This window comes from Catharus ustulatus, chromosome 6 (assembly GCF_009819885.2).
Source record: "Catharus ustulatus isolate bCatUst1 chromosome 6, bCatUst1.pri.v2, whole genome shotgun sequence".
NCBI lineage: Eukaryota > Metazoa > Chordata > Aves > Passeriformes > Turdidae > Catharus > Catharus ustulatus.
In genome coordinates this window covers 39,483,754-39,510,008 of record NC_046226.1, presented here as the reverse complement: position 1 = coordinate 39,510,008, position 26,255 = coordinate 39,483,754, and the positions used below count along the sequence as shown (strand labels likewise).

The 26,255-nt window shown below is 47.1% G+C and overlaps 1 protein-coding gene across 4 annotated transcripts in view; it reads right to left on the bottom strand.

The window, feature by feature from the left end:
• The window catches only part of CREB3L1 (cAMP responsive element binding protein 3 like 1), a 64,445-nt gene extending 38,582 nt beyond the window's left edge, over window positions 1-25,863 (bottom strand). For 3 of the 4 annotated variants that reach the window (XM_033063146.1, XM_033063148.1, XM_033063147.1), the window contains exon 1: window positions 7,632-7,781. In XM_033063146.1, the coding sequence (XP_032919037.1) occupies window positions 7,632-7,739 (108 nt within the window). In that variant the 5' untranslated portion in view covers window positions 7,740-7,781. Of the gene's footprint in view, window positions 1-7,631; window positions 7,782-20,509; window positions 20,617-25,756 lie in introns of those variants that run through there. The other variant, XM_033063149.1, reaches the window with a different exon arrangement.
• Window positions 25,864-26,255: the final 392 nt, after the last annotated feature.

The following is a 26,255-nucleotide window of genomic DNA, read 5'->3' as shown; positions in this document are numbered from 1 at the left end:
GCAGGCTTTGCTAATCGGGTCAGCCAGACTGACCTAAATGAACATTTTTCCTAATCAAGACAAAGTCACAGTGTAAAGAAGCCAAAAGCAACTTTGCTGAGGTAGTCAGGGGTGAGTTTCCTCTGGAATAGCCTGGACAGTGATCACAATAAATGACCTCACACAAGGCTCTAAAGATGGTACTAATTACTCCAGTACTAGTTTAGATTACGTAGCAGTTTCAGGGAGAATAGCCTTGCACAGTGCTGTATGGGGAATTTTTGCAGTCTTAGAAAGTGGGAAGATAGAATAAGACAAGGAAGAAAGGAGTAAAAGAGTGTGTGGATATGTGCACTTCTTCATGAGACCTTGTTCTGGCTAATCAATATGTCAAGTAAGCATCGAGCATCTATCACTTGGACACAGACCAGACCAGAGCAGGGCCACATGATTTCAAAGGCAGATAGCCCTGGAGAGGTTTAAGAAAATAAGAGTCAAAGGAGACATACAAAGAAAGAGAAAAAAAGGTGAATAAAGAAGTCAGAAAGGGGTGGATGAGGGTGTAAGTCTGGGGTGTTTGGGTCAGTTCAGGAAAGTACAGGAAAGGAAAACTTTGAATGATGTAACCATACAGGAAAGCAGAAGTAAATTTGTTTTCTTGAGCAGCTGGAAATAAGTTAGATGTAAACACTGCATGGCAGACATGGGGAGCAACTGGGTTGACAGACACAGCCTGCCTTTCAGCATGTTACTTGCAGTCCCTTGCCACTCTGGCCATGCCCTTGGCTCTTCACAACCTTTCAGATATTTCTGCTCTGAGGAACATTGCAAAACATGCAAACACCAACCCAAGGAAACACCTAACAACTTAGCTCCACATACAGGAGAAAGTAAGAGAAGAACTCCATGCAAGCACCCACTCCATCCTAGTGTCAGGCTGAAAACTGGATTGATTATTTCAGTCAGAGGATACCAAAGTACACTGAGGTTGTTTGCACAGAAGTCATCTGCTGCAGCAGGAAAAAGATGGAGCCCAGCATGGGGGTCGGCCGAGAAAGATGACTTTGTTTCCACCTTTGTTCTCACTTCTCATATCCCATGTGGAGACAAGTCCCAGCAGTTCAGATGTGTAAATACAGTCCCTAGCAGAAAACTGGGATTGGTGGAATGTAGTAATCCCGGGACTAAGACTGGCTTGGAATTGAGGACCTAACACACTTGGCTCCTCCAGCAGACATGTCTCCTGAAGAAGAACAATGCTGGCCACAAGGTTGCCTGTGAGGTAAAAGTGACTGCATCGTATTTTGCTGCACAGACCTGGAATTTCCCTGGGAAATCTCTGAGCCAAATTAGGCCAGGAGACAGGTTTTGGGCATTTCCTAGGAGAGCTGTAATGGTTTGCTTCATTGCTGGTGCCCTACCTGTTTTCCTGTAACTCTGCAGCAAGGAGAGTCACCTATTGGCTCTTGTGAACCATCTCGTTTCTTACAGCAGACTGTCCACAACAGGACAAGGATGCATAAGCTTTCGTGAGTTGACTCACTCCTTCCTTGAAATGCACTGGAACAAGTGAGTCTTGAGAATCAAATTGTTATATCAAGAACAATCCTGCCTGTGGTTATGTGCAGAGGATCTGCCATGTGGCCGTCCCAAAGGCAACTGCTGAGAGTTTTAAGCATTTTCATTTGCTTCCTTTAACACTGAGAATTCTTTAAATAGTAAATAAGTAATTACTAAATGTGAATTAAATACTACTTTAAAACCTATAGAGAAATGCTGAGGAAAAAAGGGAGCAAGCAGAGGAAACACAGCACTAAGTCACAGAGGTGTCAGCCTGGCCATATTTTAAGTAGGCTATGTGGCTATGAAAGTTCTAGTTCTAAATTCCCCTTTAAGGGGTTGCTGCAGAAAATGCTGTTCTTCCCTTATCCCTGCTCTACCAGAGACAGCTCCATTCCAGGCTTCAGCAAGAATAGCACAGCACCAATAGGACCAGCACAGCACCAGTCATGGATGAGACCAGTGCAGTACCAGATGAGCTCCTGAGCAGCAGAAGACATTTTGCATAAATGAACACAATATATTTCACTAGATTCAGAAGCCACCACACACTATGGTGGCTTCTGAAGCCAGCATACAGTATAAGCTTGTCCACTTGTACTGGTACCAAGAGGAGGTACAGTAGGCCAGTCTTAGAGGTTTTCTACAGCCTGAACGATACAAATGAGACGTCAGGTTTGTCCCTCTCTGAAAGGGGTAGTGGTGGCACTGAACGGCTGCCTTATGCCATAGGGGATGAGGATCACCTGGCAGACATGGACTGAGCAGTACACAACTCCAGCATCTCCCAGCTGGTGCTGATGACACCCTCCCTTGGTGGGAGTGGACTGTGTGCACAGATGTACTTCTAGCCCCTGCCAAACCCTCCCTTTGTTTACTCTGCAAGCACTTCACCAAAGACCTTCCTGCTTCTCCCGACCAAGATGATGGCTCTGTCTCCACTGTTTAACCCTGTTTTGGACATAGGCCTTCCTGCACTCCTGCTCTAAATTGCAGCCTCTTTCCTAGTTCTGAGAACACAGTTAATGGATTCTCCCACTTTGGCTGAGAAGATAATTTAGGACAATGGGTTCCCAGCACATGCAGGCAGATGTCCAACAGATGAATGTGTTTATTTAGGAAGAGTATCCCAAATGTTTATCAATTTTCTGGCAGACAGAACACACAAATGATCCACAATCTCTGGAACAAGTATTGACCTAGAGTCTTCCAAACTGAATTCAAGTCTCTTCCCCTCTTCTTTACCAAAAGGGAAACATTTTTCCTGGTGGTGACTCTACAGCAATGATGCTCAGAGACCCAGACTCAGTGATCCATGGATCCATGTTCAGCTCTAGTTTCATCTTGCTGCTAGCACTTCTGCAAGTGTAAGTCCCACCATGACATAGTAAGGAGCAGCAGAGCCACAAAGTGCAGAAACCATGAGATAGATCCAAAGAGACTAATGAAATAGAAAGATATGTGAACTATTATCTTTGGATTCATTTATATCAGGCCAGGTCTGATGGCCCTATCAGGTCTCTATCTGTGCTCCAGATCCTACAAGAATCTGGCCAGCAAGCTTCAAGAAAAATTTAAAGAAAATAGACTTTCCATATCCAGTACTTGGCAGACTAACCATAAATGTGTTACTGACCAAGTTTTATCAGGCACAGGAACAGAGGGCCAAAATGCTTGCTGCATGTGTCCCCACAAAAGATTACCATCAGTCCTGGAGATGCAGTCTCCTGTTACAGCAGAGATCCTCTGTCTAGCAACTCCAAGGGATGAAGTGGGTGACCAAATCTGCCTGAGTTCTCCATCCTTATTGTGCACTGAGATGGTGAGAGGGAGTTTACAGAGCATGAAACTTGCTCAGACCAAAGGTCAGTTCAACACCTAAGCACCACTTAAGTGCTATTTATGTCCCTGTAGTAGGCATAAGAGGAATATAAGTGTGCACAGGCTTCCTGTGAGAGTGATAGTCATCCATGTGAATAGCCTCTCTTCATCTTCAGGGGAAGCTTCCCCTATGAGTTGCACCAGCATCACACACTCAGCCTGCTCACTATGTACAGTCCTGCCACTCTCCTCCTCCTGCAGGCCGGGACAATATTAAAGGAAAGAGCACACAGTATGCCCAACACCCAGTTTGCACTCAAGGAGCAAACCCAAAAGACAGGCAGTTCTCCCATTCTGCTGTCCCTTTATAGGCTCCCGAAAACACCAATTGTCATATTGCCTGGGCATGTAGGATCACACAGTGAAAGAGTGCATTAATGTGCATTCCCCAGAAAAGCTGGGTTAGCCCTCCTGAGACAGTCTGAACAGCTATTCCTCAGCTTCTAACAGCGGAGACCTGAGTGAGCATGCAGGCTATTTTCTTGCCTTGATGTCTCTTGAAGGAGGTAAAGTATATGCTTTGAAAAGCATAGAGTCAAAATAAAGCTGTGTTTGCATAAATATCCAAAGTCATCTTTGAAGGTGTTTTTTGCACTATAAAACACAGAAACAGAAGGAATAAACAAACCCACTGGGGTACTGGGTTAAAAAGAAACACATGACTCCTGTTTGGTTGGTTTATTCTGGCTTCCTTCTGACACCAATGCCACAAACCCAATGAAGCACAGTGGTGAATCTGACTCAAGAGATAAGTCTTTTGAAGAGTTTCACAGCACTGATAAGAGGTGAACGAGAAAGTAAGAGCTCTCTCTGAGTGCAGTTGTAATAGACTGGCCAAACAGATGGCTACTTGCAGAAATGATCAGAAATGCTGCACTGGGCAAGACACAAATGGGTGAAATTGATAAACAGGCACTGCATGAAGGATTAGCTTCATATATGGTAGGTCCTTTCGGGAGAAAAAGATGAGTAAAGTTGTCTAAGTTCAAGAGCAGTATGTGGCCCCTTGAGCAAAAGGAGACTGACAGTGCTGTTAGCAGCCATCCTATGTTAAGTCTGGTTAGCAGAAAATAAGGGAAGAGAGGCATTTTGTGTCCTTTGGAGATTTCCCCTACATTTAGCAAGCAGATACCACTCTCTGTAAGATTTAAAAAAAAAAAACAACAAAATCCTCACAGTGCTAAATCAGTTCCTTAAACCCAGTCTAAACCTTCCCCATTCCAGTTTTTGACCACTCGTCCTCCTGCCATGCACTTTATGAAAGAACCTGGTTTCATCTTCTCAGTAACTTCCTCAGCTGTGAAGTTAGGCTTCTGTGAGGTCCTCCTGGAGCTGCCTTTTCTCCAGCTGAGCAATTTCAACTCCCTCAGCTACTCCTCACAAGAGAAATTCTTCATCTCCCAGCTACCTTGGTGACAACCCCCTCGATGCATTCAGATTTATCCATGTCTTTCTGTTATCAGGTAGCCCAAAACTGGACACTGTATTTGAGACACAGTCTTACAATTCTCAAGAAAAACGGGATAATCACTTCCCCGTGTTTGTCTACCACGTCACTCCTGCTCCTAGCTGCCTGCTACTGCGGTACACTAGTGCCCCATGACTCCTGGTGGATCAGTCCATCCATCCATCCATCCATCCATCCATCCATCCATCCATCCATCCCAGAGGCAGGAGTCGGGGTATGTTTTTGCTGAATTTTATGAAGTTTCTGTCAACCTATTCATACAACCTGGACAGATGTCTCTGAAAGGCAGCCCACACGCATTCTTTTTTTTTTCCTCCTGTTGCAAGAACACGGATCTTTCTGAAGATGCATCTACGGACGTGCCTTGATTAATTCTTTGTCACAGCTTCAGATGAACAGAGAGCCATTTTTTAAAGACCAAGATTACTCATTAGGACTGCCAAGGTTGTGGAAAAGAGAGTAGTTTAGACACACGCAATTCTTGCCCCAAAGGAGCACAGACTCTGCAGTAAAGTTCATCCATCTTTTCTTTCTGCTTCCTTTCTGAAAAGAGGAAATCATAGTCACTAAAATTTCATACTGACATTTTCTGGCTGAAATGCCTGGCCCATTTTAAGAAAAATGCTTGCTGAACAATATCTGGAAAAGTTACCCCATCTTTGAAGCAAAGGCACTGGCAACTTTGTGAGCTATTGTGCACGGTGATGCTTTGCTTTGCACAGTTCTATGTCAAAAGAACTTCTCCACACATTGCAAGATCCCAGGAGATTTGCTGAATTTAGTAAGAAAATCCAAGTGTATTTCTTCCATCCTCTCCATTGTCATGCAGAGTGAGAACAAAGAGGGTGATGTATTATGTTCTGGCTCTTTTATCACCAACAGATTTGGTAGGCGAGAAGCAGCTACAGAATCTCTTATATGTATCATCTGCAGGAAGAGAAGGTTTCAGCTCGACTCTCTCACTCCAGCAGAAGTTTGTGGTGCTGGCAGTTGGGAAAAAAATCCACAGGGGAAAAAAAAATAGCCTTAAAAAAACGCTTTTCTGCTGTCAGCTGAGCACAACGAGGCCTGAGTCACTGCAACACAGTTAAATGAGAAGACAAGGGCAAGCTGCTTCCAGAAGCAGCTCTCCAAGCAGAAAAGCCATCTAAATGAGGCAGGACTGAGCCAGCCTGCTCACGGCCACCACACACTTTAAACACACTGTCCTGGCAGGTGGCACCAGATGGCACTCTTACACAAAAGCTTCTTTTTCACGGGGTCTGCTTGCAGGCAGAAGTTGTGTTTAACTATGAAAACCTATATTGGTTAAGGGTTCCCTAACTTTATGATCGCAGCCCATGTTGCACCTGGTAAAAGGGCTGGTGCCAATACACACTATTTTCATTTTGGTAAAGGAATAAATGGTCTTGGCATAAAGCATTTCCTATCAGCATAGCTTCATCCATGCTGGATGTGTACAGAATTAGGGAAAGCACAAAACTCCTAGCAACAAGTCTCTCAGATATGAGCAGGCAAAGCAAGTGCTCCGTCTTGGGGTGATGTGCCACTGCAGACTCTGTTGCCTCTGGTAGAGCCTAGTGGAATCAGTCCTTGAGGCACAGTGCTATCTCGGAAATTAGGAGTTGGCAAGATCTCTGAGGGATGGGGCTGCTTCCATAATCTCTTTCCCAGACCCTGTGTGCCTCTGCTTGGTGCAGTGCATTTAATATTTATGCAAATTCTGCATCTCTACCGTCTCCCTCACAAAGGAGACAACATAAAAGGCTTTAGATATCTTTTGTGTAGCAAAGCAGAAGTGGATTTATCAGTGGATTCACCCTCTCCCTGTTCCCAGCTCCCACTGCAACGGTAGTTCTCAGGGACGCTCAGAGTGCTACACGGGGAACACGGGAGGTGCCAGTACTGCGAAAGGGGAGTAACAAGCCATTGTTCAGACCTCTGTCCGGGACAGGCACACTGTCCCCCGGCTGCAGCCGCTCAGAGGCTGGCGGAGCCTCGCGTTCAGGCAGTGCCCTGCTGCCCAGCGCCAGATACCCTCGCTCCAAACCACCTCTGGGGTGGGGCCCTTCCCACTTCTGCCTCAGGGTTGGGTCCTGCCTAGCAGAGGGGCTTGCAGGATCCCCTGGAAACTCCCATGGAAAGCTCGAGCTCTGCAGCAAAGAGTCTGACTCTTGGGAGAGACTGCGCAGTTTCCCTAGAGGTGAACAATGCCCCATTGGTTCCCTGAGACTGGCAACACATTTTCCTCCCAAGTCACTTTTCCTCCTCACCCTTCTCTCCAAAGTAAATCAGTCCAGCCAAAGCGCCAAGCGGTAGATGCTTCATCTCCCAAATGCCATTCTGAGGAAAAGTTACAGGCGACGAAGAGAGGAGGCGCTGAGCCCAAAGCTCTCCCGACGGCAACCGGCTCCGGTTGCCTCCGGTGCTGCCCAAGCTCACACATAGCAGGTCGTACAGTCACCGCCTGGCACCGCACACTTCTCCCAAGCCATCAAGCTCATAAAACCATAGTGTAGAAGAGCCCTGAGATTCCCCGGCGGGGTGTCCTCGGGGAACAGCGGCCGGGCCAGTCCAGCGGTGAGCTGGCCTTGTGCGACGGCGGGCACCCGGCTACCTGCACCTCCGGGGCACCCCGGGGCAGGCGGGGCAGGGCGGGGACCGAGACGAGCCCGCCGCCGTGTCCCGTCACCACTGCCAGGGCCGGCCCGGCGGAGCGGGGGTGCTGCCGGCGGTCCCTTACCACATTGCTGAGGAAGTCCGCCTCGCTGAAGTCACCGAAGTCGAGGAAGCCGGTGCCGGCGGCGGGGAAGAGCCGCTCGGCGGGGAAGGGCTCCAGGATACTGTCCATGGTGCCCGCGGCACCGGGGCTCGGCCGCCCCCGCGCTCGGCCGGCCGGGCTCAGTGCGGCCGCACGCTCCCGCCCGCCCCCCGGCGGCGGCGGCCCATGGGCGGCGGGGCGGCAGCGACCGCCGGGCGGGCACGGGAGCTGAACGCCGCGCCGGTGCCGCTCAGGGCGGCTGTCAGTGCCCCGCTGCCGAGGGGCCGGCGGGCGGCCGCGGCACGCCCCCGCCGCTCTCCGGGAGCCGCCGGGGCGGGACTTCCCTCGCAGACACCCCCTCGAGGCAGCGCCCCCGCCTCCTGGGCAGCCCCCGCTCCGTCGGGCGGGGCGAGGCCGGTGGCTGCCCGGGGCTCCCGTGCTCTTCCAGGCGCTGCGCAGGGACCCGAGGGCGCTGCTGGTCCCCGGCAGAGCCGTGTCAGCTTGACGAACTGAACAAACTCTCCTGTCAGCAGCCGGCCGGCCGGTTTTCGGGGCTCCTCTCCATCCCTCGGGGAGCAGCGCCGGGAAAGATGGACATTCCGCGGGGTCGGAGCCTGAAGGGCAGCCGGCAGGGAGGTCTCCTTGCTCCCGCTCCCCGCAGCGGGCTTGCAGGTAGGCCTGGCTGCAGCAGCACATGTGGCTGCTCTGTAATTAAAGAGCTGGCCACCATTAAAGAGCTTCAGGAAGATTATATGGTTTCAGATAAACAGGATTATGGATCCCTGTCTTCTCTGATCATTACTCCAACCAACACTCAGGAAAACCACTTATAATAAGCCCGTTGAAGAAGCCCTGATGTTTTATTAATCTGTCCCTGTTTTCATGGCTCCACAGAGTCCCAGCTCCAAGGAGGGGCGTTCTTGGTCACAGGCATCTGGATAAAAAAACCCAAAGACCACAGCACATCTTTCCTGGGGGAAACTTGACGGGAAGTTGTCAGTGGTGAGGGTCCTGGCAAAGAAGTGCTGATTTGAAGCTGACTGGAGCCTGTGCTTGAACTGGACACGGGGTTTTCATCCATCCAGGCTCTTGCTCCACATTCTCCACGGCTCTCAGAACTAACAGCACAACCCAAGGTGCTCCTTGGCTACTGGTTGCACAAACAGCCACATCCTGCACACAAAAGCCTTTATACTTACACACACAATGAGCTCTTTCAGTTACATTTACTTTTACCTTATGTTTCAGTCAAGTGTAAAGAGCCTTTGGGTAAAAGGTCAGAGACATAAATTCAACCAGGATGGAGTTGTGCTGAGAAAATAATGCTGTTCCTACTTCCTCAATGGTAGAGAAACCTCTTTGTTAATGTGGATGCCAGTGGGTTTAAAAGGGGAAACACAAAAACCTTTGCCACTGTAGGATGGGAAGAAGAAATATGTCCAGACCCTTCAGCAAGAAGTAAACCTGTCTCCAAGTAAGGGGAAAGAAACCTTTCCTTTAACATTCCAGTCAGCAGGGTTCTCAGGTACAAGGAGTTGACAGACTGAATCCTGCCGTAGCAATGGAGTGACAGCCAGGGTCACAAAGCACGGAGAGAGCCACAGTAGGGGCAGCTTCCCCTCCTGCCCCTAACCAAACACAGATATCGCTTCCCTGACTATGAAGACTCACTGGTGAAACCAAGACCTTCTGGTTCAGTGCCTCACCCAAGCTTACACAAGGAAGCCTCTTCTCAGGACACACACTGTATTTATCCTCAGGCTGAGGAAGCTCAGATGGTGTCAGCTACGGTTTGCACAGCATGGGTGGCAGTGTCATCAGAAAAGGTCAAGCAAAGTAAACCTCATTTGTTTGTCTGTGCTCTGAAGGGAAAATGCTTTGGCACAGTCAGATAGGAGCTGTGAAATCCATTCTGAAGATTAAAATATGTCAGAAAAAAAATTGCCTAGTCTGAAACCTTGCTTCTATTCAGTGCTTTTATTACTGAGTGTAACTGCCCAGATGCAGGTTCTCTGCCTATCACTGCTGCACCTTTGCAGGCAAAGAAGAATCATAACAAATATCCCATTTTGGTGTTGAACAGGAAAGCTGCTCTGTCACATCTTGGAGAGATCTGATGGGAACCCCCATCCCTAGAATTTGTGTAGCGCTTTGAAATGGACACTTGGCTTATGTCAGACATGAGTGTAGTTCACTAAAGGCAATGAAAATGTCAAGTGGTCCAAGAGTGTTGCTGCTAACTCTCTGGAGCCAAAAAGGAGAGTTATTTCTGTAGGCAAGCAGTTTTGAGCTCCAGAAGAGACCTGGAGACAGGTAAATTGTTGATGGCTGAGTGGAGGTGATTACAATTCAGAAAATCTCAGATGTGCTGCTGCAGCTGGCCATGGGTGCCTGCAGCAAAGGGGAAAAAGAACAGGCTGAGTGGCATTGCTGAAACAGAGGCCTCGCAACTGCAGCGCTTGCAACATTTGAATGGTGCATCACCCTTACTAGAGCATCCTTAAAACCAAGTTCTGCAGCCATATCCTGGGACATAGAGACAGCAAAACAGGAAGCAACCTTGGGGCAGGGGCTGAATTACATGATCATACAAATTCCTTCCCAGCCCAGTCTTCTCCGATTTTATACTTAGATTTATTTGCAATTTGATTACAGCAGAAGATTGAAATAGCAATAAAGTATGTTCAGGCTGAACAAGTCAAACTGACAATCAGGTAAGTCTTCCTGGCCTCACTATATTTGGTACTGCAAATACACATGTATGACCAACCAAGCTAATTTTATCATGCTGAGAAGTGAATCATCAGTCCATTTCTCATAAGAAAGGGATCCTGCTCTCCTGTGCTCCATCCTGCCTGGTCCTGCTCCCACTGCATGGAGTGAGAACTGCAAGTCTCTCATCATACATTGTACCACTTAGCATTTGCTTTGCCTTCACCCTGCATTGTTGTGAGCAGGACACAAAAGACAAGGTAAGCAGGCCCTAGGCTTGAACACGTGCATGGCAATCCAGACCATTCTGCTACAAGCCAGGCTGAAGCTTTTGGTTCCCCCACCCAGGACTGTGCCAGGAGGTCTCACAGACTCTTTGAGGATGAGTGTTTCTTGAGGAATGTAGGGTGAAATGTCAGTGATTTTTAGTCTGCTGCATGCAGGCTCTGTTGTTACAGGAGGGGTCATCTGTGTAGTGTTTGCAGCCTGGACAGCTCGTATGGGAATGATTCATGCTGTAAGAACTGCTTTGCTTTGAGGGTCAGGCTGGCTCTTTAGGACTGCCACCAAAGCCAAGCTTTTACTTCAAGTCTGTGAAAGATACCATTTGTCCTGTTTATTTTTCCATCATTGGTATTCATATGAATGGAATAGACAGTTTCTGCCACAAGCTGTCTTCCTAGCCATGAAATTTTTCTGGAGTCATGCAGGCTCCATACTTTGGCCCTTCAGTAGCTCTTTGCAACAGTCCTGCTTTCATTTTGCTTTGTCTTTTCTCTGGATTTGATTACTTCTCCATATATTGCTTTGCTGTGGTTTTGCTCACTGTTTTCATCATGGACAGAGGGAGAAACTGCTGCATTGTAGGTCCCCTCTGCTCCTGAAGACCCACAGAGAACAAGGTGAGGATGGAAATGAGACTTACAGCCTTGTTCAAAGAAGAGGTACTACAGTCCACAGACTCATAGGAGTCAGGTCATGTGTCATGGCACAAATAGTTGTATATCCAACGCTTTGACTGTGATTTCTTCATTTAGGTTTTTATGGGACAATTAAAAACCCAGGAAAAAGTCAAGATAGGGAAAGATACAGCAAAATATTTTCTAGCAAAAGTTAACTTTTGAGGAAGGACTTGCAATTGCTGGAGCCTTTCTTTGCCCTCTGATCCATAGCCCTGCCTTATCCAGGAAATCTGATTGATTTTCTTCCAGTGGCTGGTTTAAACTCTCTCTCTTGCACACACACTTCTCTCTCCAGACAGCTTCAGCTGCTTTCCATTTCCTTCCTCCTGCTGTGTGCATTCCCAGCCAGGTACCCAGCACACCTGTTCCCACCACCAGCAAGCAGCAGTGGGACAGGGAGGGAAGCCAGCACAGAGATCACACCCATTGCAGTTCCCTGCTAAAAACAGAGAAGGGGGTAACACCTGTGACACCAGCATGTTCATAGATCTGCTGCCACAACTAAAAGATTGAATTAATTGTGTTCTGCATGTTGCTTTGTGTGTAGCTACACAGAACATCAAATTAGATGTCTGCCTGCAAGCAGACACACTTCTTTAATGACCACCAAATCCAGGCAGGTGTGAGCCATGCTGGAGCACTGCAGAGAAGGGCAGACACACACATATGTGTCATAAGGAAATGTGCACCCCAACTTGTGCTTTTTCCCCCCATCTTGCTTAGGAAGTAGAGGGGAAAGTGAAGAGCATATTAATTGCATGTTTTCATATGGCAAAGATCCATGAATGCTGTGGTTTCAGTGAGCACCCTAATGCTATGTGGGGAATGAAATGGAAACCACAGAGCTCAGCGCTGCAATTATTATTCTTTGTGGGGTAAACTTGGGGCCCTTGGATAGATTTAAATCAGCCTTGCAAACAAGGGGTGAGTTACAGATGGGGAAGGAGGAAAGACCTAGGAAAAGGAAAGCCTTGAATACAAGACACCAGACCACAGGAGCATCCCTTCATGGAACCCCTTTAGCTTCCTGGAATGTGGCTGAGCTGCCTGTGGCTATATGTCGTATTGCCAGTATGTCAGAAAGCAAAGCCCCCAAACTGGGGGTACTGTAACAAAACATGAGAACTGAAAACTCACCACTTTGGAAATAACTGATAAATGAGGAAAAATCTCTTTGTTATTGCTTAGTTTCTTCATGGCAAGAAGACTGTTCCTTTACCCTGTCACACGCAAGCTTCCCTTCCTGCGCTATATGTCAGAAAGAGCATAGGCTGGCAGTCTCCCTGGGGAATCAGACAAGTTTCAGGCTGACTGGGTGCAGAGTAACTTCAGTATAAGGGCATCTCCTTCCAGCACTCTGTTAGCATTTGAAGACACTGTGTGAATGGGAAGCTGCAGGGCAGCAGAAGAGGGTACCACCTCTGTTTCCTATGCACTGCTTCTCATTTACTAGGCTTTTAGCCTTCATGGTTGCAAGACCTGCTTGTGAAAGGGACCCAGGCAAACTTCACAGGACTGGAGATGACCTGAAGAGTCATTCTTAGGGGGATGTGTCACCTCATTTCTCCTAACCATTTCCTACAACTCCAATCTTTCCCTAGGAAGAATGAAGAGCTGCACACTCTGACTGAATTTTACACCATAAAGATACCTTGCATCAAGGAGTGGGAAGCAAATGGCTTTGGTACAGGAGGCAGCTGAAGAGCTGCTGGTATAGGACTGGATGAGTCAGGGCAAGGGATGGCAACAACTCTGCTTTGACACACTGTATGTGCCATATAGAGTCAACTCCAAACTCCCAGTTACCCACATGAATGACTAGAGGGCAATCCATGCAGATCTGTGCCACTTGACCCCTCAAGCATGGTGGAGAAGTTGTACACTTGCATCTTCGCCACGTCCAACAGAATCTGCCCTAGTCAGAACCAAGCAGATACAGCACACGCAGGTTGGTCAGGAGAGTGGGAGGACGATGGTCCCTGTACTGCCAAGGGTTAAAGGCAAGGTCCAAGAAGTCCTGTGAGGAGAAAAGCACAACCCAGCAATTCAGGCATGTCTCACCCCCCATTCAAATGACATTGTTTCAGGGCTGTCTGCCTCACCCCTCAGTGGTAATTACAGACTTTCACTACAGGGGGAAGAGAGCACGGTGGAAGAAACCTTCATTACAGACATCCAGAGAAAAGCAACCCCAGTGTAATGTCTCAGGCACATAGCCAGGATCAGCCACCAAAGCAAAACACATTTAGGACAAAAATAAAAGGAGGAGAAGTGTTAAGTGATTTGGGAAGATCAGAAGCCCACCAGGTTGGCTGCTGTACAGTGCTGGGTGTGGGGAGCACTTAGGAGTAAGTGGAATGCTGCCCTGCTTTTTAAGTGGTGCGGTTTGCATTTACATTCTTCCTTCCTTCCTCCTTCTCTGGGTGCTTGTTTTCCCTGATGTCTGCATGTGTCCCTTTGTCACCCTTGGCAAACACCAGTGGGTTGGGAATGGATGGTTTTCCTAGGCTTCCTAGCTTGATGTTTGTCAAAGGGGCACATAAAGCTGTAGGCGTCCTTGGCTGACCCCTCTCCCTTTTGAACACCTAGCTTAAGATATACACTCAAGAACCGGCTTCTTGTATTCAAAGCTGGGGGCTCTTCACACCTTGTGTGTGTTACAGGGGCCCAAAGTTTGAGTTTTGTTACAAAGGATACAAGAGGGTTTTTCTTCCCAGTAAGTGATCTGTTACAGCCCATGACCATTTCCTATTGCTGTGGTGCATCTGTCGGGTTTGGTGTTGACCTACCCTTAGGTGGCTGACACCTCTGGCAAAAAAAATGGTCTTATTCCTGCTGCTTTTCCTTATTCCAGCTTTCTGTTGACAAGTGGCATGGGTCCAAGCTAAGTTGCTCTTTTTACCCCTGGGCATTCACATGTGTGAAACTGAGAACCACTATCATGGCATGGTAAATGCAGTGTTTATGGGAGAGGTCACTTCAGTGACAAAATTTTCCTACAGTGCCCTTTTTTGTTGCTCGTGGTAACACCTTGTTCTTGCAGGATCTGGGGTTTGATGCTACATTAGAAAGATCCTTCAAGCCAATAGGTCTTGTCCCCGGGCAGCAAACAACAGGGATGGGAGAGGACCAGGAGGAGAAAAACATTCAATCAGAGTGCTATTAAGATGTGTCTAGGGAACTGGCTGAATTTTAATTGTTCTTTCCTACTCAGTGAGTGAGCACAGGAAAAGATTTACCTTCTGGCCTTTCCATTTGGGCATGTTGACATTTCCAGGCGGCACTTTCCTCTGATGGAGAGGTTTGACGTCAGGTGGGCTGATTAAAGCCTGCAGTGCCTCTGACTCATTTGGCTATGTCCTGTGCGAGGGGATTTGTAATGTGTCTCTTGTCCTTCTTTCACTCATTATGGTTGGTTTTAAATAAATAAAGCTAAGCTCAATTCACAACTTCAGGGAAGATGCAACTCGGCTCAGGCTCAAATACTCATTGCCATGGCAACAGATGCTGTCAGGCACACACAGACATGTCACTCTCAGCGAACTCCCCTGCCTTCCTCTCCTTGCCCAAGCAGTGCATGTGGCCTGGGTGGGATGCAGGAAAACCGGGTGAGGCTGGCACTGTCTACATCACTTGGGCAGCAGTTGTTCTTGGGAACTGGCCTTGCTGCTCTCCCAGCCTCAGGAGAGCTCACCTGGGCCAGTCAACTGCCCTCTTGCTGAGCAAGAACTACTTTGGGAGAAGCCCTGGTGAATGAAGTTGCCCCTGGTGTGACTTTCTCAACTTGCAAAAAGAAGGGGAGGGACTACCTGGATTAGCAAGTCTCATACAGCTTCTGGCAAGTGTGGCATGCTCTTCATGCATGGATTGAGATCTGAAATAAAGAAATAAAAATTATCAGCTACCTTCTGTAAGCCCCACTGAGCAAATCCCTCATCACTGCTAAAGAGATGCCCAGCAAGGAAACAGAAGCGGGGAGAAATGTGGTTTCTGCAGCTGACTGTGGGGTAGATATGTATGGCAAGGCAAGGGAGGGCAATAGAGTCCCTGGGTCCTCTGTCTCAGAGTGCCTGTGTCTCCTTGGCATACTGAGAAGGTCCCTTTGGTGCTGCCATTTCCTGTACAGCTTTTGATCCATCAAGAACTTGAGTATAGCAGCAGCCTAAAACATAAAGCATGAAACATGGCCAAAGGCAGTAGCATTGAGAAAGAGGCTCTTTGAAGTGTTCAAGAACTCCCTGCCCATGGCTTTGCACCTGTGCATCTCTAACATCCACTGATTATACAATCATCAAAGTTGGAAGAGACCTTTAAGATCACCACACATCGAAACATCCACACAGCAGTACCATGGTAACCCTTAAACCACTAAACCATATCACCCAGCACAATCCAGGTGCCTCTTAAACACCTTGAGGGATAGTGATTTCACCACCTCCCTGTGCAGTCTATTCCAATGTCTGACCACCTTAACAGTGAAAAGTTTTTTCTAATACTTAATCTGAATCACCTCTGTCTCAATGTAAGGCTATTTCCTCTGGTTCTTTCACTGTAGGCATGGTAGAAAAGATTACTCTCCCTCTATCTGGACAGCACCTCAATGTCCTTTCTAAAGTGAGGGGCCCAAAACTGGATGCAGCACCCAAGGTGTGGCCTCATAGTACTGAGTACAGAGGGAAGATTACTGCCCTGGTTCTGCTGGCTACACCATTCTTGATACAGGGGATGCCACTGGCCTTCTTGGCCACCGGGACACACACTGGATCATGTTCAGCCACTACTGATCAGCACTCCCAGGTCCTTTTCTGCTGGGCAGTTTTCCAGCCACTCTTTCCAAGCCTGTAGTGCTACTTGGGGTTGTTTGGGTTATGCACAACCCACTTTGCCTTCCTGAACCTCATGCAGTTGTCCTCAGTTCATTGATTGAGCCTGTCCAGAGCCCTCTGCAGAGCCTTCCTACCCTTAAGCAGATCAACACTCCCACCCAACTTAGTGTCATCTGCAAATTTACTGGGGGTGCCATCAATCCCAATATCTAAGCCATCAATAAAGATGTTAAACAGGACCAGTCCCAAAACAGAGCCCTAGGGAGTACCACTAGCAACCAGCTGCCAAATGGATTTAGCTCCATTCACCACAACTCTCTGGGCCTGGCCATGCAGCCAATTTTTTATCCACTGAAGAGACCACCCATCCAAGCCATGAGCAGCCAGTTTTTCTAGGAAAAGATGTACTAGGAAAAGATAAATGAGACATTCTGGTTAGTGTGGCAAACAGGGCTAACAGTGTTGCCAGATCTTCCTTTCTCCAAGTATTTCAAAACATTTAGCAGTTTTCTCAAAGCCTGGGCACCTGAAGTCCTGAAAACTTCCCACCTTCCCTGCTCTCAGGTGACTTCTGACAGTTGCAAGGAACTGGCTGAAAATGTACCCTGCTGACTCCGACATAGGCGGGCAAACCTGGGAAACCATCATTTACTGGTTTTAATCCTATTATTTTTAGATCACCCCCATTGAGTGAGTTCTGAATTACAGTTTTTGGTTTGGCTTGTGGGCAAGCACAGTGCACACAGGAAAGTGAGTGCTGTCCCACTGACCTGGGCTGCACCAAGAGGCAGCATATACCCCATTGGACTTGTACAGGGGCACAAAAGTTGAGCCAAGAATCCAGTCTTCCCAAATAGATCTCTAGGACTGTGTAATGCTTTCTAGATTAATCCTCATTTTGTAGGTTTAATGCTTCCCCGTGTGGGGTGCCATGTTTTTTTTCTACCACAGATGATTTGAAATTAGCCTTACCTCCTACAGTCACTGTACCCTGCCACACTGGGGAAGTTAATAGCATTGGAAGAGTTTACACTTGTGAAATGTTTCTATGACTGCATAGATTGAGCCACATTACCATGACAAATCACTGAAATCTGAGAAATCTAATTTACAACACAAATTTCTTTGTTTTGTGTGTCTTTCCCAACTAAAATTCAAGTCAGAAAGTGTCTAATCTAGCAGAACTGTAAGAGGGATGAAAAACAATTGCATGAGGTCTCCAGGGCTGGTCTACAATGACTCCAAACCCTAAATTCCTTATCCCCTGAATGTGGTTTACCATGGCAATGGATCCTGGCGGAGCTGTGTAACCAGCCCTTAAATAAAGGGGAGGCAGCAGGACCTCCTGAATCAGTAGCATCTGTTCTGGGAAGGGCTGGCCCAGGAACAGCCACAGCAAGAAGGTACTGAAACCCACTGTCTCCTCCTAGAAACAGAATTGAAGGTCACAAAGTAAAGACCCCTGCAACCAGCACTGGTCTCTGATTAAAAAGAAATCCTTTTATGCACAGACAGTGGTTTGAGAAAGGAAAATACTGAACTCCAGTGAAATCTTGGAGAGTTCGTGGCTGGGCACCTTGGAAATACAAATGGCATCAATTCAGGTAAAGCTCTATACCCCCAGCCACTGGCATCAATGTACAAGAATACTCCTTCCTCTCAAATTTAACTTCTTTCGCAATAAAACTGATTTTTATGTTGCTTTTATCTGGGATAGTGTGAAAGTAAGTCAGTCTTAGGAACAACAGAGATGAAAGTCTGCTTGGTGTCCCCAAGCCACCCCTGAAGCCAGGAAAATCATGGTTCTCTGTAAACAGTTGGTGTTTTGCACCAGTATGAGAATTAGCATCATTAGTTCCAAGTGATGGGGGCTGCCACTGTCTCTGCCAGAACTATAAACAAAACAAAATACCGTGGTGTGGTCCTCCTACCCCCTGTATTGGATTCGCAGGACTAGCAGACGGCAGAGATATTTGGGCACTTAGCAGGCTCACTTCTTCTTTTCAAATGCACTAAAGGAAACACTGGTAAAATACATTGTATGAATGGCCCACATAACACTGCTGGCACTTATAACTGAGAAGGAACTGCAAAGAAAGGAACTGTTATTTATAGGGGTGAAAACATCCTTCTTTATTCCAAGGGCATGGCTTACAGTCCTATGAACCCTTTGCAGAATTCAGGTTTTCATAAAGTACCTGAAACAGGGGATGGGAAATGGAAACCATTAAAAAACCTCAGCACCCTAAACTCCACATCAAACCTGAAATGTTCCTCATGAGCAAGTTAATATATAAATATACTTCACATAATATTTTTATTTTTGTGGAAGACCCTTTAAATTCCCAGTCCCTCCTGACACAGACCAAGGGAGGCCATGACCCAAGCAACAGCTGTAATGATCCCATTGCAGACAGAATATTTTGCAGTATTCTACACAAATATTAATTCTGATGCCAGCAAGTAGTTTGCCTGGCCTTTTGCTGCCTGGTCCATCCCATGTAAGCCACTCTTCCCTCACTGTAGGCTGCTGTCCTCTCCTTCTTGACCAGATACCCAGTGGATTATTTTTGTCTCAGATCACATAGTCCCAATGGTACAATTACACACTGACCTCAAAGACTTGCTTTTAAAATTACCCTTCTTTAGCAAACCCTCTGTCTAGTGGGTTGGGTGGTTTTCTTATTTTTTATTTTTATATCTAAATGGTTAAATAGTGGGTGTGGTTGGGGAGAGAGGAAAAGAAGAAAGAGAAAGAAGCAGACAGAGCAATCAGTAGGGGAGACAGTTGAGAGGGTCACAAGTGCACTCAGGAGGGGGAAGTCCATATGCTCCAAGGAGAAGACACTTGGCTCCCTCTCTTTCCTCAGTAACATCTTCTCCTGGAAGGTCAGTTCTTCCGGTCAACAAATGTAATTTCACTACAGAGGCAGTAACAGTCCCTCTTCCTCACAGCCGCAACTAGGGACTTATTCTTGGGAACCACTACCTAAACCAGAGACCAAACAAATCAACAGCTTTCAAATACAGCGTGAAACTTGGAACTTTCCTGTAAGTGCTCACAGATGTTAAAGATTTTACAAACAGAAGAGACAGAAAAGCAACTCAGAAGGGCTCTGAAGGACCTAGAGGCAAACAAGCATAGGATAGGGGTAGGCAATCATAACTGTAGCGTGTGTTCACTGTGTTCACAGTAAAACCCATGTAGGACAGGTATCGTTTGTCCATATTGCTGTTCAGTTCACAGTTCCATCAAATTTTTTAAAGTCTTCATAGAATGCATGAAATCTCTTCAGGAGAAATGAGCATCTTCTTTGAGAATGGTGAGCGGGAGGGAATAGGTCCAGGGAATAGGACCAGTCTGTCCTTGCAAGGAAAAAGAGGGAAGCAACTCAGGCTGGCAGGAGAAACTTCAAATATACTGCAACTTCTCACATCCAGGGTGCATACACTACTTTTTGAGTTTGCTACACAATAGGACTTTCCCCTCCACACTATAAATAGCTTTAAAACCCAGCTGAGATGGTTTTAAGGGTGACAGGAGCTGCAGTGAACTGGCTCCAAGTGATAAAAGGAGCTTTTGCTGGACAGGTTGTGAAAGTTGGCCTTCTAATAGCTGCCTGTCACCTGGGCAGTGGCTGCTCTTCCATTGTGCTCATAATGATCTCCTTCTCCTTCACATCTTCAGTTGTGCATATCAATTCTACACTGTTCTGCATACCTTATTTTCCGTAGCGTTTTCTGCACATTGGCTATGTCTCAGTCCTGACAGGATGAGCTCCCTTTGTGTCAAACGAAAGGTAAAGAGTAGTACTTGGAGAGGAGGCCTGCAAACAGTGCCCTGATGTATTGGAGAAAAAGGCAATTGTCACTCGGGTGACTCCTGCTCACATGGGAGTTTGACTGTGTAGGACAGATGCGAACACCATCAGATTGGAAACCATCTTTGAATATTTGGTATAGTCCATGTTTCAGCTGTTTGGGAAAAGACAATCCTCTTTGCTTTGTTCTTCCTGCAGCTCCCTTGGACACAGCATCTTTTCCCTTTCTCCACCTACTACACCATTGCACCTGGGTGTTGGCCTGTGCTGTTGCACAGCTGACTTCACCCACACCTGCGGTGATTGCATTTTATGGTGGGTGAACTGATTTTTGGTTTGGTGAGGGGTTTTTTGTCAATTTTGTGAAAAGCTTTTGAAGCCTGTGAAATGGAAATGTACTTGATACCTTGCTGGAATGGACAGCAAGCTGATTAGCATAATCTTGGCTGGGGCAGAAAGCAGCATCAGAGCTCCAGTTAAGTGATACCTATAAATGCTGGCAAGGGACAGTGAGGATTAACAGGCATCTGTGTACTCACCACTTCTCTCATTTGGGTTTCAAAAGCCAAATCCACCTACCAACATTTGCTGAACGGAGTTTGTTTCACGAATATCAGTCAGCAAGACGTCAGTCAAAGGTATTCATCTATAAAACAAAAAAATTCAAATTTCAAACTCTGCTCTTATAATGAGTTCTGGTAAATTTGCTCCCTTTTACAGTCCTGGGGTCAATCAATTAGCAACTGCCTAGGAGAGAAACTTAATTAAGCTCAGATAACACAACAGAGGTTTCACTACCTTGCCCTCCCTCTACACACATCCTCATTTACACATCTGGATAAAAGCTTCACTGCAAAGCCTGGAGAGAGCAATTGCTTCAAGCAGAGTCTCTGAAAGCACATCTGAGCTCCCAAAAAGCATTGCAAACTCTTGCATCATGCAAAGGCAGGAGAAGGCAAAGCTGCTAGGAAGCGAGAAGATCCACTCTGGCAAGCTGCTGCACGGAGATAGGGTGTCACTGGGAACAACAAAAGGTGGTTTTACTGAGGAAATGTGGTGCCACGACTTATTAGTCTTCCAGCAGAAGCAGGAATCCTAGCACTGTTCTGATGGTGTTGCTCTTGCAGCAGGAGTGAGCCAGCCATTCAGGACTAGTCTGACAAATCTGGCTCCAGCTGCTCGACTTTATTAACGACAGAAGCCCTGGAGGGGTGGGATCCAGAGGCATCACAGTGATTTTTTTCCCCTTTCCTAAGCACAAAAGACAGAAGTGGAATGTAGCTGAGGAATGCTTCGCCCTTAGAAGGGATGTAATAAATCTCCTTGGATGTGATATTTGGTTTATTTTGTGGGAGTCATTCAAAAGGAAAATGCAGATTGTGGGGCTTAGTGCTCAGCCTATGCTGGCAAAGGATCCCCGACAAAGAATGTCCATTGGCAGGGAATTTCCTGACTTTGCAAGTGAGCAAACGCCTCTCTCTCAGTTACTCTAAAAGCTGTTTTGTTATTATATAAAAGGTTCTATAATGCAAACTGTGATCACTTCTACTCCAGATTCACCAGAAGAAGGACAAGTAATCATCAGCCTTATTTGCAGGAGGAAGGATTTGTGCTATGCTCGAGAAAGTGCTTTTTCTCCAGGACGGTCTCCTGGGCTGCAGGGGGCTGCTGGGGAGGCTGCGGCTTCCCAATTGCTGGAAGCATTTAACGCCCACGTCACGCTCTACTCCTGGGTGACTCCACCTTGAACAGCTTCAGACATCTCCTGCAGTCCCTGCCAGCCCTCTGCTCTATGATTATTATTTAATAGCAGGAGTTGTCACCTTTGGGATACGGGCTTAAGGAGGATTCTTCCTGTGCCTAAGGTCACTGGACCTAGGGATGTGTTAGCAGGCAGACATCAGGGAAGAAGAAAAGAGAACGGTACTGATGTGCAGATGGATTCAATTTACTGCAGCAGTATGGCAAAGAAAAAGCCCAAAGGTGACTGTGGACCCACCACGGAGCAAAATAACACCAGCCTCACCGACAGTGCTAGGCAGGGAGGAGGGTGCTCAGGTCTACAAGGAGAACCTGTAGAGGTTCTCCCTAGGGAGGTCATGACAGAGGCCAGATGAATGGCTGTAAGCTACCTGGGAACCCTAAATCAAGTTTAAACAGGACCTGAAAGGGAAGAAGAGCAGACTGCATGGAGCCAACCAGAGCTTCTGAAGCAATTCCACCATTGAGAGAATCTTTACAGTAGAAGGTAGAGGGGACAATCAGACATTAGGGGTGTACAAGCTATTTTTCCATAGTAAATACTTAACTATTGCTACTGGTGGTAAAGTTCCAGCTGTGAAAAGCCCAAAGCCCTTCTACCTGTCTGTCTGGACAGAAGTGGGGTAGCCTGAACAGGCAGAGCTGCCATTAGAGCACCAGGACACCTTGGGAGAGGTGGGAGTGTGGTCCCTATACACACTCAGTGAACCCCAGAAACTGCCCATAAGGTGGTGGCATCACTGATGGAGACCACGATTCACAGGGGTCAGCCACACAAGCCTTTGTTTTTTCGCTCTCTACTGATCCTCCAGAAATAAAATTTTGCTCACTACATTAGTTCACTGGAGATTCCCCTTTCTCATCTGCTATGAGGAGAGATTAAAAAGGATACCAGATATTTGCTAAGATTTTGATTTCCTAAAAGAGAACATGTTTGCAGCACCCAGTGGAGAGATGAAGGCCTCTACAACAGATTGAAGAGTCCTTCAGGTTGTTGTCCACCATTGTCATCTGCTGGCAATTACATGTTTTCAGTGTCTCCTGTCTTGTCAGGGAAGACAAATATTTTCTGTGCTGTACACTGTGTTTTCACATGGAGAGGAGGTGCCTGTGTGAAGCAAGTGTCCTTACAAAGAAGTTAGCACTCTTGGGTTATTACCAGGGCTGGACAGAGCACTTTGCTGCTGTTATCACTGCTATTGATTTTACATTTATAGAGAGCTGCAAATTTACACAGTGCTTAATAAACACAAAGTTTCCTGGACTGCAACTAGTATAGGAGAACTGGGAGGTGTTTGAAAAAAAACCCCAAAACAACAAAAACACAACATAGTTTTTAAAAAACAATTACATTACATTTCTATGTTATTTTTTCCACTACAGTCATAGGGTGAAGATTAGAGGAGCTTTGTCACACTTCCATACGGCCACACACACATCAAGACATCGCAAGAGCAAACCCATCTAACATCTTCCCAGACAAAATGGCAATGTTATTCCATTTATCCCAGTGACATAATCCAAAGTTTTGGACAGAGGGGTCTAAATTGTGTTGCTGTGCCAAATTTCACCCAAGTTTTCCAAAATGCAACCATTTTCCTCCTGCAAGAGCGAGACCATGGGTCTCCGAGTGGGTTACAGCATGGGACATCGCTGGACTGAGGTATTTGTGAGCAGGAAAGTGATAGTTGAATTAATTCCTTCAGGGCACAGCGCCATTATCATCACAAATACTTTGACTGTGGACAAATTATTTATCCAGTCAGCTTAAAAATTAAACCTTTTTGTCTTGTGGGTGTTTAAAGAATACATTTTTTCTAAAGGAACCTCTGACAGCAGAATTAACATCCCTGTCACACCCACTATGTATCTGAAAGTAACACTTTGTGTGACACTTTCTGGCAGAGAGACTCAAAAGAAGGAAAAGGAGTAGCAAACATTCATGAGGACAGGGAAGTTGGAAGACGCAAGGGGAAAGTCATGGGGCCTTGACCAAAGGGAAAGGAACACATGCTGAATCCAGATAATCTCTGAGGAATTAAATAGGTAGGTTGAACAACTTCTAAGCGAAAGCACTGGGTTAGGCTCCAGATCTAAGTCATCACATATTGGTGATCAAAGAGGACTAGACAACAGTAAATTTAAGCCCAGTGTTTGGGAAGCACTCAGGTAAGTGGAAACAAATGCTTGAAGGTGATGTTTGAGGGAAAAAAAAAACCCAAACCCAACAAAAAAACTCCTAAAACAAAAAAGGCTTTAAGTGCAGAGATGACATGAGGTACAGCAGAAACTCTGGCAGGAAACCCTGTGAGATACACACTCCTGCCAATAATTTGGGTCGTCTGCTGCGACTTCTGTCTTCAGCCCCTTGCAAGGAGTTAAAGTTCTGCCACTCTTCACTTGCTGCTTTTGCTGCAGAACTGGCTGTGAATCAGGCGCACCGCTCACACAGTTTACCTTGGCAGGATGTGAATGTCTACTGCGGGCTACAGGGTGTGGACAAGTGTGCCCAGGCTCTTTTCTGCACAGTTTCTCCATATTCTCTAGAGGCTGGCATGGATGAATGGCCCAGCCTTGGAAAATATTATCATCTCCCAGAGAACGCTGGTTCTGAGCTGTACCCAAAGGAAGCCAGGCAGCACTCAGGGGAAAAGTTAATAAGCAGCTGGGTGAAACTCCCTGGGCTCTACACATGCAGGGAAGCAGAAATCTCCACTCTTGAGAAGTTCACCTGGGAACATTCTCTTACATCTTAGCCTTGACACTGGGCTTTCAGCCCAGTACATACCTATGTGCCGTACACAGTGCCACCCAACAGATTTTTGGAGTGCTGGGCATGCATGGATGTAGCATATTTATTTGTCTGCCTCTTTCACTAGGCTATCCCAAAATGCTTGACCAGGTGTTAACAGCTTGACACTCAAAGGTTGCACAGCAGAATTTCCCCAAGTACTGCTTCTAGCGAGAAGGACCCACACATCGAAAGTTCTGCAATCACCTTTCCAGGTGTCTTCTGAACCTCTCATCATGCAGAGGCCAAAGACAGTCTGTCCAGTTCTATGATCCCACAGGGAATTGTATATTCTAAACATGAATTTTTTCTCTATATGTGACTGCCTATCTTAGCAAAACAACCGCAAGAGCTAAGTCGTGGTGGTTCTGCTGTGTGCGATGTTACCGCAGAGTCCTTGCCAGTGGTCTTCACTGAACATTTCAACTTCACTTTAACCCACCATTGCTCCATCAGTACATCTTAATGCATTTGCCCGGCACAGATAATGTGATTCCATTTGGAATTTTTCTACATGGGCCAACAGATACCAGAGTCTGTATATGAGCATACACAAGTTATTTTCAGCTCGTCTGTGACATGCAATTCCACCCACCAGGCTTGCAGAGATATATAAATCATGGAGGTGTCTAAAATAACAGGCCCTGAGGAAACATCTGTCACCTCCTCAAGCTTGTGAGGGAGGAGGATGAAGCATTCAACTTCACAACTTACTGAATTTTCTTCTAGCTCTAAGAAATCAGAGAGCAGCAAGTCTCACTGACACAGCCCAGATGCCCTGGCAGTTGGATATTCTCACTGACTTCACACTGCATTTGACCTGTGAGCGTAACACAGGCAATACTGAGATGCTCAGCAGTTTGGATGACATTTGTGCCACCTCACCCTTATCATCGAAAGAAATGGATCGCTTCAATTTTTTTTTTGTTTCTGTGGGATTTCCCCCCCTCCCCCCACCCCCAAACTGACTGGTGGTTGGCCCTTTGCACTGGATCTCTTAATCAAAGGAAAAGAGAGCTTGCTGTGCTAGAATCTACTGATGGCTGCTCTAGTCCTGAAATCTGCCACCGCCTGTGCTGGCGAAGTATGTGGGCCAGGGCCTCACCTGTCTTGCAGATACTCCCCTTTCTACTTGGAAAATCAGGAAAAGCTGTGAAGTTGTTTATTTGCCCTCTCTCTCGCCCCTCCTTTTGAAGTGATCTGATCTTCTCTCTTAGACCTCAACCCCACTCACTCTTTACTGCTCGTCTTAGTGGAGAAAACAGCAAGGGAGCAGTGTAGGAAGATGAAAGCGGTTTCCCCCCGGCCGGCGGGTGCCCCATCGCTGGGGCCGCCATCAGCCCCGCCCCGCGCTGCCTGACGAGGCGCCGTGAGGGAGCGCGCGCCCGGCCCGCGGCGGCGCTGCCCCCTGGCGGCGGGCGGGCGGCACTGCCGTGTCCGTGTCCGTGTCCGTGTCCGCGTCCGTGTCCGTGTCCGTGTCCGTGTCCGTGTCCTCGTCTTTATCCTTGACAGTGCCATGCCCCTGCCCGTACCCGTGTGTGTGTTAGAATCCATACCGTAGCTGTGTTGTCGCTAGTGCCAGTGCCCGTGCCAGTGCCCGTGCCCGTGTCTGTGCATATGGCTTTGTAAGTGGCGTGGCTCTGGCCGCGCTGTGCCTGTGGCTGTGCCCGTGGCATTTTGGCTGTGGCCGTGGCCATGGCCGTGTCCTTGCCTGCACCTGTGCTGTGGCCATG